The sequence below is a fragment of the Stenella coeruleoalba genome, assembly GCF_951394435.1.
Source record: "Stenella coeruleoalba genome assembly, chromosome: X".
Taxonomy (NCBI): Eukaryota; Metazoa; Chordata; class Mammalia; order Artiodactyla; family Delphinidae; genus Stenella; species Stenella coeruleoalba.
The window spans coordinates 24,602,309-24,615,099 of NC_137152.1; the positions used below are offsets into that span (position 1 = coordinate 24,602,309).

Here is a 12,791-nt window from a genome sequence, read left to right on the forward strand (position 1 = left end):
CATGTTTATGCTGTGTGTGTCTGTGTCTGTACTCATGGATTCCCAAATAAAGAAAGTGATTATTATGTATGGATATATCTGTTCTACATTATTTATGTCCTTCTGAGAGTTTTAAAACTCCTGCCAGACATGTAAGTAATGTAAAACATGGTTGAAGATAATAAGCTAGTGTTTTTCATAATACCAGAAATGCAAATAGATGCAAAAGCATTAAGATGAAAATTTCTGTATTTGCCTTTCTTTTCAGAGTTCATTCTCATATTTTAGAGATCTCTGTTTTTACTCTCCATAAAATATTTTACATGCACATTCTGACTGTACCCATTCTCAAAGCATTATTTTGTAGACCTCTTGATACATGAAATGTAGTTGCAATTGGTTTGCCTCTCATCTTTTTGCCAATGGTTTTAATTAAAAATACTCTAAGGCCTTTCAGTTGACAACCCTTTTCAGTGGTTCCTGAAAGCTCTCCAAGTCTAATCAGTCTGCTGCCAATTAAAAAACAATTTTAATGGTTTTATAAAACCCATAATTAAAACAAAATTTCCTCATTTATTTTAGGTTTTTATCTTAGTTAATTCATGGACTAACTATCTTGAATTTTAGAGCATCTTTTGGTTAATTGCTTAGGTTAAAGGTTTTATTAGAAAATTTCCAAGTTATAGCTCAAATAACCTTGGGAATTAACTGTATTCTTTTGCTACCTTCAGCTAAAGTAGATGTTTGAGAACAGGCCTTGTGTGCATCAGTGCAATTGGTTTTATGTTGTAAATTCATTTATCGACAACAACATAAAATGTTGTAGGCACTGAAAATTTAAGAGACAAGAGCTGAATTAACTGTTGGAACCACTCATTCCTTATTTATAAAATGAAAAATTTGGTCTAGGAAGATCTCTGTAGTGTCTTTCCAGTTCTAAATGTTTATGATGCGTTTCTCTTTTCTTGAAATTTTATATAAAACTCTGGAGTAATTAGTGAAGAGATTCCAACTATCTCCATTGTATAAATCTCAGAGTCAGCTGGAAGATGATAATAAAAATGAAATTCTGTTCCTATTAGAAGAAGACTGGCTTCTGAAATAGTTACATTTCGCTCATCATGAGTATGTAATTAAAATACTATTAAGATAAAATACTCAGCATCTATATGATAAATCTGTTGTTTGTTGACAATAAATGAAATAACACAGCAAGAAAAAATCAAGTTTTTTCTGTATGCTTAATAATCTGCATCCCTAGTTAAAGAAAGTGTTCCATTACTTCCTGCCAGATGGTGTGTAGAGGAAGGTCAGGTGGATCAGAAAAAATAAATTTCATTGCTTCTTGAATTTTTGCAGATGTGGCTAATTCACACAGTTGCTCAAATTCTGTGTTTAGTATGTATCCTGAAGCCAACATGTATCTCTTTATTCTGACAACGTGTACCAAAGAGAATTTGAAGTGAGGGACAAAATACATAAAATTAAAGAGAGAGTTTTACGGAATAAACCTTCTTAACCATCATATAATATTACATTTCAAATAGGAGAATGACTTCTTTTATGATATCTTTTGAATATTGACTCTGTGCTTATGATTCTAATATCAGTATATATTCAATAAGTTATATTGCCTTAATATCAGTATCAAAACAGGGCAGTAATTGATATTACAGTTTAGTTACCAAGCCACTCTCATGAACTTGGGCACTCCTTGTATGCTACACCTAGCTGTGTTAATTCCTTGGCATTTGTTCATGAGATAGAACATTTTTTAGCCTTTTGATTAATAACCCAGCTTCCTTTGTGAGCACCTGATCTTTTACCCCAGGTTTCTCATAAAGTTCAACATATAAATCCTTTCTGTTGCTTAGAATTTTGAATCCTCACACCATCATTGCATATTTGTGCCTTGTGCTACCATGCCTGTGGAGATAGTTTTAAGCCTGGATATCAGTTATCAGCTAAAACTGTTGCTATGATTATGCAGTATGTTTTAAACTGTAGAACTGCAACCCCTCTATGCCCATTAAAAATCAGTGATCACTCTAAAGTTCTGTATGTAATAAAGAACACAACGAGAAACTTCAATCAACACTTGTCAACCTGCCTGAAATTTTTACCTCTCATCTATAAAATGGGAATAAACTTAGTACTTATTCTTAGGGCCATTGTGAGGTAATGATAGCCACCACTTACTAAGCTTTTACTGCAGATACTATTTTGAGTATTTTAAATAAGATAAGGGATGCAAAGCACCTAGCATAATGCCTGGAATGTGGAGAGAGCTCCATGACTGGTAGCTATTATTACAAGTATAAGTATTTTAATAATAATGATAATAAGATAAATTAGGTAACTAATTTTTTATAATTTGAATCTCTTTTAGTAAGTTTTTTTTTAAATGTTCAAATAGTATCTCACAATACCAGTAGAAATCTCTAACATCAAAACTTACAAAGTCAAGACTATTTAAATAATTAAGTGGTGCAGTTAAGAATATGGGCCAAACTGAAAGAAAGATAACAGCACAAAGTTAATTTAAAATATAAGAACAGGGCTTCCCTGGTGGTGCAGTGCTTGAGAGTCCGCCTGCCGATGCAGGGGACACGAGTTCGTGCCCCGGTCCGGGAAGATCCCACATGCCGCGGAGTGGCTGGGCCCGTGAGCCATGGCCGCTGAGCCTGCGCAACGGGAGAGGCCACAACAGTGAGAGGCCCACGTACTGCAAAAAAATAAAATAAAATAAAAAATGAAGTAAAAAATAAAATAAAATATAAGAACAGGTGGTAAATACAACTAGTTGCCCATGAGAAACTGGACACAGTGCTGGAAAAGAAATGTTTCCTTTCGTTATATGCTCTTTTACATTCTTTAAATATGCTTGAATGTACATGTAGCTCCTTTTCAAAATGTGCATTTTTAAACAAATGGAAGAGAAAATGGTAAGAAAGATTTTCATTGTTTGAAAATAGTATGTTTTTTCTAGACCTACCCAAATTATACAACCTTAATGCAAGAAGACGTTCACCCTAGAACTATCAAGATACTGGGCAAATGCTCTTCCAGGTTTTCTCACAATGGGAAAAATGTAAATTTTGGAAATTAACCTATATCACTTTATAAGTAAAGAAGGTTCGGTTTAGAAAAATTCCTGAATTTTCTCTGGACTTTTTAGTGGTTATTACTAATATGTAGCAAGAGAGTACTTATTGTGTTCAAACATTATGTAATTTAATTCTTGCTTCCAGGATGGGGTACATATTTTGCGAGGCTCAGTGCAGAATGAATATGCAGGGATTCTTTACAAAAATTATGAAGAATTTCAAGAGGGTGACAGCAGAGCATGAAACCAAGAATGAGATCCTTTTGAGTGAAGGGACCTGGGTGACTACATAAGTTGCACACCCATGAAGCAGGCCTTGTTTGCAACACCCTTGTGAGAGATGTATTATCGTTACTGTTTTACATATGAAGAAAAGAAATCAAAGCTCTGAGAGAGTAACCAGTCTTCCTCAAATATTACAGGATGTGAACTGTGGACCTGTTGTTTGAGAACTGTGGAGCCTGGCTCAGAGACCTCCACTTTTAATCACTGTAAGGGGAACTAGCTTCCAAACCTAAAGACAAATAATTATTTTCCAATTTTACTGGCTAGTTAACTGATAGATGAAGGGGCTAGTATTTAAAAACAAATCTATTTTGTTTTCTTGAAGACATTTACATGCAGTTATTTTCCATACTTGTATTTTTCATATGGAACTCACCTTGTCTCACAATTATTTGTGTGGTTGTCACCTTCACTACTATACTGTGAGATCTCTAAAAATAGAGATTCCATTGTATTTGTTTCTGGGTGTCCTGTAGTGACACATATCGAATAGATGTTAGAATTTAATTGAAACGTTATGATTCAGCTGCTGAATAACTCATGCAGTTTTAGATTGCTTTAATTGAATATGATGTCCAAAGTCAGAAAATCTAGGTTTTGGAGCACCCGATTAAATCTAGTTCTAGCAAATACCTGGTATTATAGAGCTTGGAAATAAGATTTATTAGAGTCATGATTATCAAGCTTCAGACCTTTAAGACTGTCAGGTGGAAACAATACTCACCTTACTCTTTGTTGTTTCAGGGTTCAAAACAAATTTTATTTATTTATTGATCCAGGCCACGCAGCACAGCTTGTGAGATCTTAGTTCCCAGACAAGGGATTGAACCCATGCTCCCTGCAGTGGAAGCACAGAGTCCTAACCGCTGGACCGCCAGGGAATTCCCAAAACAAATTTTATATGAATGAAGTCATAATAATGCAGGCTTCCACTAGGTGTAAAGATCTTTGCCAATGGGAAAATTTGATGCCATACTCAGGAAGGAGTTGTCTGCTTCTGGAAGTAGTGAATCCTGTAGTAAGGAGGAGGTTATACTCAGTGACCTCCATAATCCCTTCCTGTCTATATTTTTAATGATTCTAACATATAATTAAGTGTTTACAGTCAATAACTAAAAGTGATGGGGAAATTTAGTACATGACCAATTGGTTTTTATTCTGGAGTAGGTTTTGAAAGTAATTATTAATTTGTTATATATAATGAATTATACCCTATATTTACAGGATCAATGCACAGATGTTTTCTTTTTTCTGTATCCCAAAGGAAATGAAGTAGTTTCAAATACAGTATAGTGATGATTATAGTATAGAACAATTACAGACTGCTATTATTTTATTAAAAATATTATTTTTTCTTTCTTATAAGGTTTGCTATATTCTTAAATGTCTTTTCATAGTATATAATGTTGCCATTTCTCTTTACCTTCCGTGGGCACATCTATCCAATTTCATAATAAGCATCAGTTAGAAGATATTATAACATTTTAGAAATTAATTTCACAGCCAAATATTCAGTAGCACAAATATTCCATAACATTAGATATAACTGCAAAAAAATAGCTTTGTATTTTCAGAATCTCTGCATTCTGGTGCCTGCACATATAAAAGCAGAAATTTTCCACCTGAACAATATTTTCTTCAAGCCCTGATTGTATGCAAAAACAATTTGCCCATGGTTAAAAAAAATGTTACTCTGAAAAAATTAAATGCTCTTGGAATCCTACTTAAAAACTCTGTGTTCCTTTTGGTTAAAGGTAGAATTAATTTTATCATGTAATTGTCATTTTGTGTTGAGTTCAGTTAGGTTTGAGGTTATATCTTAAGCATTTTTAAAAACTGTTACATTCTGCTTTCATTTTGGCATAACTTGTCGATGGACTATATAATTATAGTTTGAAGCTCAGTGCTTGATTCTGAATAATGAATCTATGGAGATCTTAGAGAAGATAAAACCTGTGCTTGACACATGTAGAAACTTGATATCTCTTAATGTCTTTTTTTTTTTTTAACTATTTAGGCTACCTAAATGGAAGTCCCTAAGGCCTTGGCATATGTAAAGATGTGGCTTGCATAAAGGGTAGCACCTTCAAAATGTATTTGTCAAAAGCAATTTTTACATAAGACACCATGACAAAGGATTTCATTACTACATGTCAATTCCTATTTGGAAGCTGAAATCAGAAGATCATGAGGCTTCCCTGCTTTCTTCCCTTTGAGGGAATTGGTCATCATGTGTGAGGCAGGGAGGTTCCCTCAAACCTCTTTCTTATCCCTTGGCAAATTCAGGAAAATCAGTAAATCTAATCTTGGTCCCAACCAGATCCTTGACTATGTGTATATTTAGTATGTATAAGTGGATCCAAAGCAGGCCTGTTTTGGTCTCCATGGAAATAGATCTTCCGAAAAGTTTGGCTTACTGGAAGAGTAATGATTAACATCACAAGAGGTAACTTTTTAGTCTTAATAACTGGAGGACTGTGAGACAGAATTGGTGGTTAAGGCAAGAGGATGTCTCACCGTTTTGTGACTTGTCTGTCTGGTAATGCCTGTGTACTGAGGGAATGGCCTCTCACGACTTGGGTCACAAATCGTATCATTTCAAAGAGTGATGATCTATGTCTAAAAAAAAATCTTTGTAAAGTCTGAACACAAAGTTAGTGTGATTCTAAACCAAGAAGAATTGAATGCTAACTTTGGATACTCAAATATTTTAACAGATTGACTAATTTAAATCAAACAGGTGTAGCGTGCTTTTTAACATCCGAATAATATTCAGCTTAAATGTATTTCTGGACTAATAGGCATTTTATATTAATCTTTTATTGTACTTCTAAAGGGCATATCACTTATTTGATTAAAAAGTCATTCATTACACAGTTAAAAGAATTGTGTCTAAAAATTTATAGACTATAAATAATTATATTTATGAAAACCAAAGATGCATTCAGTGCACTATTTAATAAACATATACAATGTTCCAGGCAATGGAATTAGTGCTGGCATACCTGAGCAAAATTTACATTAGTGTTGTAAACACTTTAAACAGCATGTCTAATTAAATGACAGAATGACACCCTAAGTTTTCCTCCTTTGCCCCACTTATTTCCCATAGCTTGACCAATAAATTGAAGAGGCGCTAGTTTACTTTTGGTTTTGAGATTACTTTCCTTTGTGGTTTCAGTCAACATAACTTAAGTCAGATAAAACAATTTGATTTGGGTTCAATATGGTGCTATTTTGATCTGAAGGTCAATTTACCAACAAACAGGAACAGTTTCTCATTATTTTCCTTCACCACTCCAAGCAGTCTTTGCTGAAGTCTTTCAAGCAGTGTGTGACCTCTGTTTCGATACTTCTTGCAGATTTCACAGGCTGTCACCACCACTCAGCCATCACTAACACAGACAACTGTAATGGAAACGGTAACTATGGTGACCACGAGGGAACAAATCCTCATAAAGCATGCCCAAGAGGAACTCCCACCACCACCTCCCCAAAAGAAGAGGCAGATTATTGTGGATTCCGAAATTAGGAAAAGGTGAGAAGCTTTTGCTCATGGCTTTATCCTCAAACGAAGAGTAATTGTTAAGCAGGAAAACTCATTTACAGCTATTTTGATGGCAGTGTTTTTACCTAAACAATATTTCCAGAAGCCTCGGGTGCCTATAATGTCAGTTAAGTTAGTGAGACAAATTATGAAGTAAGTTTTAAAATTTTCCCCAAGCAATCCCTATCCCAACAAAAACAGAATGCTTAATGGAAATACTATTTTCTGGATTGAAAGAAGAAACCACAAGTGATGGATGCCTTTTATCCTGAAAGTTTCCTTTTTTCTTATCAAGAGCCTGCTTGTTCAGTGCCTACTTTTGCATTAAATGCCTTTTTCCAGTAATGGAAAGGACATTTTCATGAAGAAGAAGTACACCTATAATAGACACGATCCATTCTGTTAGTTTACGAGAACATAATGTCTCAATCTGCGTGTCCTATATCAGGAGTAATTACAGAACAGATTTCCTGTTCTTTGATATTTATAAAGTCTTATCTTGTAGGTGTTAGAATTTTTAACTGAGCTTTTCGTGGATATTCTCAACTAGACATTGTAGATAAGTTAGGTATTATGTAAATCAGTAGATATATTAAACTGATGGGAATAAAATTTCATAAATGCAAAAGCTAGCATGAAAATCATAAAACTGGTACAATTTCCTTTTCATGCCAATTATTATAATTCTAAGATTAAGAAAGAACATTAAAACCTGCCTTAATGTTTCTAAGCAGCATGTGTTTGGGAGCACATGGAACATTTGACATTAGAATTAGTGTATACAAGGGTAGGGAAGCATGAGAAGAACATATACCCAAAAATAGCGTGTCAGATGTTTTAGGCAAAGGAAGAAACACCTAGAAAAGTTTTCAAGTACATCATTTGGGACTTTCAGTACTTCCCTATTAATCCGTGACTTTTAACCTACTTTCATAATTCCACTGTAGACCACGGGGCTTTTCTCCACGGTTGGAGCTCCTTGGCTGAGTGAACCCTCTCATTCAGGGCTCAGCAAACTGAAGCCTGCAGGCTCAATCCAGCCTGCTGCCAGTTTTTGTAGGGCTCATGAGCTGAGAACTGTTTTTTACATTTTTAAGTGGTTGAAAATAATCAAAAGAAGAATATTTCATGACATGTGAAAATTTCTGAAATTCAAAGGTCAGTGTGCACAAAAAAGGTTTTATCAAAACAAAGTCAGACTCATTCATCTATGCATCATCCTTGGTTGCTTTCACATTAGAAAGGCAGGGTTGGGTAGTTGTCACAGAGACTATATGACCTACAAACCCCCAAATATTTACTATCTGGCCATTTACAAGAAAAGTTTACTGAGCCTTGTTCCAGTCAAATGGTTCTCAGAATCTTTGAATATTGGCATTCTATTTGGGGCAGAAACTTCCAAGAACTCTACTCATTATAGTGGTTGAAATTTTAACATTCATTGATGGAGAAAGAATGTGACAGCAAAAATAAATCAGTAAAGCTTTTAATGAATTTGCTTTTTTTTTTTTTTTTTTTTTTTTTTTTTTTTTTTTTTTTAAGAAAACACAAAGTTTTTATTCTGGTTGAATTTTAGACTAGCACAGCAGAGTGATGCACAAGTCATACTGGTCTCATATTTTTTTTTTTTTTTTTTAACATCTTTATTGGGGTATAATTGCTTTACAATGGTGTGTTAGTTTCTGCTTTATAACAAAGTGAATCAGTCATACATAAACATATGTTCCCATATGTCTTCCCTGTTGCCTCTCCCTCCCTCCCACCCTCCCCATCCCACCCCTCCAGGCTGTCACAAAGCACCGAGCCAATATCCCTGTGCCATGCGGCTGCTTCCCACTAGCTATCTACCTTACTGCGTTTGTTACTGTGTATATGCCCATGACTCTCTCTCGCCCTGTGAATTTGCTTTTTATTAATCCTAAGAGCATGGCGATTAATTTGATGCCTTGTTAAATATATGTCTACAGACAATGCCTAGTGGGCACATGGATTTATGGATCCTTTGCAACAACCTAACAGCTCTCCAACAAGTTTCCAAGCAGAGCAATATGGAGACCTAGTTGATCTACCCCCTAATATGTTTGGGACCCTTCTAATACAGATATTAACAGAGCAACTTGATTCCTATCATTCTCTGTCTTCAAAAGCTTATTCTTGGCTCCTGTTTGGAGAATGTATTTGGTTAGGAAAAATGTGTTCTGAGTACTTTTTTGTTTTCAAGAAAGTGTGACTAGTGGTGAAATATTTTGTCTCCTAAATTCTGTTTGTATCATATGCTCTCAGCAGTTTTTGTAAGTGCTTGGAAGCATGTTCAATTGGGAACATAAAGAATATATTACTTAAATAAAAGCTAACACTTATTGAGGATTTTATTATGCACTCAGCACTAGATTAAGTGCTTTGTCTGCATAGCTCATTTATTCTTCCCACTAACCCTCCCAAATAGGTATGGCTATTATTACTATTACACACTGCTTCAGAGTGCCTGAGCCAGGATTTCAGCTGAGGTAACCTGACTACAGAACCTGGACCGTGTAGGAACATGTTTCTTTTGTAGATAAATGACAAAGGTGATCTTGTGTCTTGGTTTGCCTGAATCATCCCAAATTACACCTTTTGTCCCAGCATAATTATATAAAGCACCAACTTTCACTCTCAGATGTATCCTGATTTGGACAGTAGGGTAACATGGACACTCTGTGCAAGACTCTAGATTGATAAGTTTAGACTGAACAAAGAGAGGAAATGAGAAAACATTTAGGGGCAATTAAATCCAGTAAGTGATCATTGTCTGCAGGATGGAATTTGGTTAAAATACTATAATGGTTCCAGAGGCGTCATGCAAACATGACTGAAAACATCATGGTGGCTAGTGATTCTCTGTTGTCCCAGGTGAGAACTGCTAGTGTTTAACTGTCAAGACTGTAGTCTTGGCAATCTATTGGGTGCTGATTTTTAAAAAAATGATCCTTTTTTTCAACTTCTTTGACACACTACTGGTTCTACTCCTACTACTCTTTATCTGACTTGCTTTCTTCCTTTTGCCTAAGTGCTATGGTACTATCTTATAAATTCAAATCTTTTTTGCCCTTCTGACTTCTTTATCTGAATTATCTCCTCTCATTGATTCAAGTCTGGCTCTAAATGAGTGACTCCCAAATTTCATAGCTCTATATCTGACTCCCTCAAATTTCACTTTTATGTCTCTAAATCTATGATCTGCATCCAGGCAGTGCTTCAATTTTTATTTTCATCAAATGCAAACATTTGTTGCCTCCAATTACCCACACCTAGTTACTCAGACATTGCACACGTATTTTAGTTATTATAACTCATTGACTGTGTGGCTAAAGAAGTAGCAAATATTGGAAAAATCATGGTCTTTGGAATCAGAATTACTCAGGTTTGAAATCTGCCTGTTTTAATTACTAGCTTATGATCCCAGGCAAATTACCTAATATCTGTGCCTCAGATTCAGTATCCTCACTTTATTGAACACTGAGGATTAAGTAAGAAGCATTTAATACAGTTGCCTGTAAGGTAGTTAGAATTCAGTAAATGCAGTAGCTGTTGTTCTTGTTTGCTTATGTGGATGTGATAGAGGCAGAGGCAGTGGTGGAAGTGGTCGTGGTGACTGAGGTGTTGATGATGGTGAAGGTGATGGTTGGTGGAGAAAGTAGAGATGGTGCTCATGGACTATTGGTGAAAAAAATTCCATAGTGAGCATTCTCTCAAGCTTACCAAATGTAACAAAAAATTGCCTTTTCATCTTCCTCTTCAAAACAGAATTTACCACCTGACTTCTCCATTTGTATCAGTTTCTCTTTCCTTTCTCCTTATTTATTATTATTGTTACACTATATTATTGGGCAAGTGTCATCATTTTCCAGTCATTCTAACTGCCAGCGCCATACTCTAAGCCATATACCTCCCTGGGGCCAGACTTGCCCACACCCCTTTCTGATCAATCTGCCTTAAATTAATATATCTAAAATTGCTTTTATGCTGACCCTCCAGACTTGAGATCCCCATAACTCCAGTTGTCCCCATAGTAAAACACAAACCCCTTCTTGTGGTATAAAATATTTTTCTCCCACCAATTTTTTGTGTAGCTTCCCCGAAATCTTTCCACTTCATCCAGTACATTACATTCCTTTTTTGCTCTATGCCTCAGTGTCACCCACATATATTTTTCTCATCACCAATCACAACAAAGGAATCCTGTTATCAGATTTTTTATATTTTACTTAGATTCCATGTATAGTACCATGCATACAATAAATAATCAATAAATATTTGTTGAAAGAGTAATAGAGTTCAATTAATTGTGATAACTAAAATTTTATTTTTCAGTAGCATTTAAGAATTCCATCTACTTCTTCATGGAATTGTTTTTAATAATAAACAAGTGAACATTCTAATAATCTTTAATATTCTAATTTTACCCATTAGGATATCATCATTTGTTCAAAACTATTAAGGGATTTAAAATTCAGCTTTGTACCACACTATAATTTCTTAATTATCTAAGGTACATTTAGTTGATTCCTTAATAATGATACAATTTCTACATTTGTAATATTTACTGCATAAATTGTCCTCCTTACACTAAGATATACAAAAGTCCTTGATGACCTTGGGTCACAAGGTAATTATTTCTAATAGTAAATTATCCCTGCAGTTCAGTGATAATATCTTACATATAGGTAATTATCAGAGTATGGAACTCAGAATAGGTTAAAACTAGATCTATTATATAGTAAATTGGGATTTATCGAGGAGATTAGTTACTAATCATATAGCAGTTATTTAAAGAGACTTTTCACAAAAGCGTTCATTTACATTTTTGTATCAGCCAGGTGAAAACAATGGCAAATTGAATTGTTTTTTAAGTAAATGCTATCTCAATAAGGATAATGTTTTTCAGCTATGGTGTTAATAAATGAGTATCTTTGACCTCAAGGGAAGTAGAGAGATGTCTCGAAATATCTAAATTCACCAAGTCTCTTTATCTTCTTCTAGGTAAGCAGACAGTCTTAAGTTTGCTTTTTCTCTCTATGTCCCACATGCTTACTAAATGGTGGAATAAATGACCTAGACAATTATGTACCTGCATAATTATTTTGTTTTCTATTTTTCAGCTTAATTGTGCTTTTTTCCCTTTTTTTAATGTCTGCTGCCTGAATGATGTTAATTTATGTCACGTCCTTGGAAGGAAGTTAGATAAGGCCTGTCTTTTTGCCATTTTATGAGATTAATGCGTAAGCTATTTTTGTTTTAGATATTTATTTTAACTTTGATTCCCAAACTATAATCTGGAAGTTGTAAACTAAAACATTTTAACTTATGCAGAGGATCTAATTAGATGATTAATGTGTCTAAGAGCTAATTTTTTATTTTCTATATGATAAATTGATCCTAAAATACTTGGGATGTTGGACTCAGTAATAATATTTTTTTTTCCATTGGTACTGCCCAGTAAAATAAAACTTTGCTCCTTTTATCTAAGGAAACTAGACTCCAGACCTGTTCATGGTTACAGGTTAATTGAGGTCCAGAAAGGTTAAGCAACTTGCTTTCAGTTGCAAAATAAGGACTAGTGATGAGTCTCCTAATTTCCATTTCAGTGTTAACAGTTGCAATGTCCTACTTCTTTTTATGTATTAGAGTCAAATGACCTTGGTCATAAACTCAAATTTCAGTTTAGAAACTATTTTTGGTGAATAATAGAAACCTTACATACCATCTTCAGATGTTCCGAAAAGATAACTATCCATTTAAGGTTCTTAAAGCTAATTTGTCATATAAGTCAACAATAAGTCAATAAATGTTTTGAAGAATGTAAGAATGTTAATTCTAGAGGCATGCTAAGTG

The 12,791-nt window shown here is 34.5% G+C and overlaps 1 protein-coding gene across 16 annotated transcripts in view; it reads left to right on the forward strand.

Annotated features, from left to right (window-relative positions):
* DMD (dystrophin) overlaps positions 1-12,791 on the forward strand; it is a 2,843,071-nt gene that overhangs the window by 1,377,971 nt on the left and 1,452,309 nt on the right. For all 16 annotated transcript variants that reach the window (XM_079909736.1, XM_079909735.1, XM_079909718.1 and 13 more), the window contains one exon: positions 6,733-6,908. In XM_079909736.1, the coding sequence (XP_079765862.1) occupies positions 6,733-6,908 (176 nt within the window). The remainder of the gene's footprint in view (positions 1-6,732; positions 6,909-12,791) is intronic.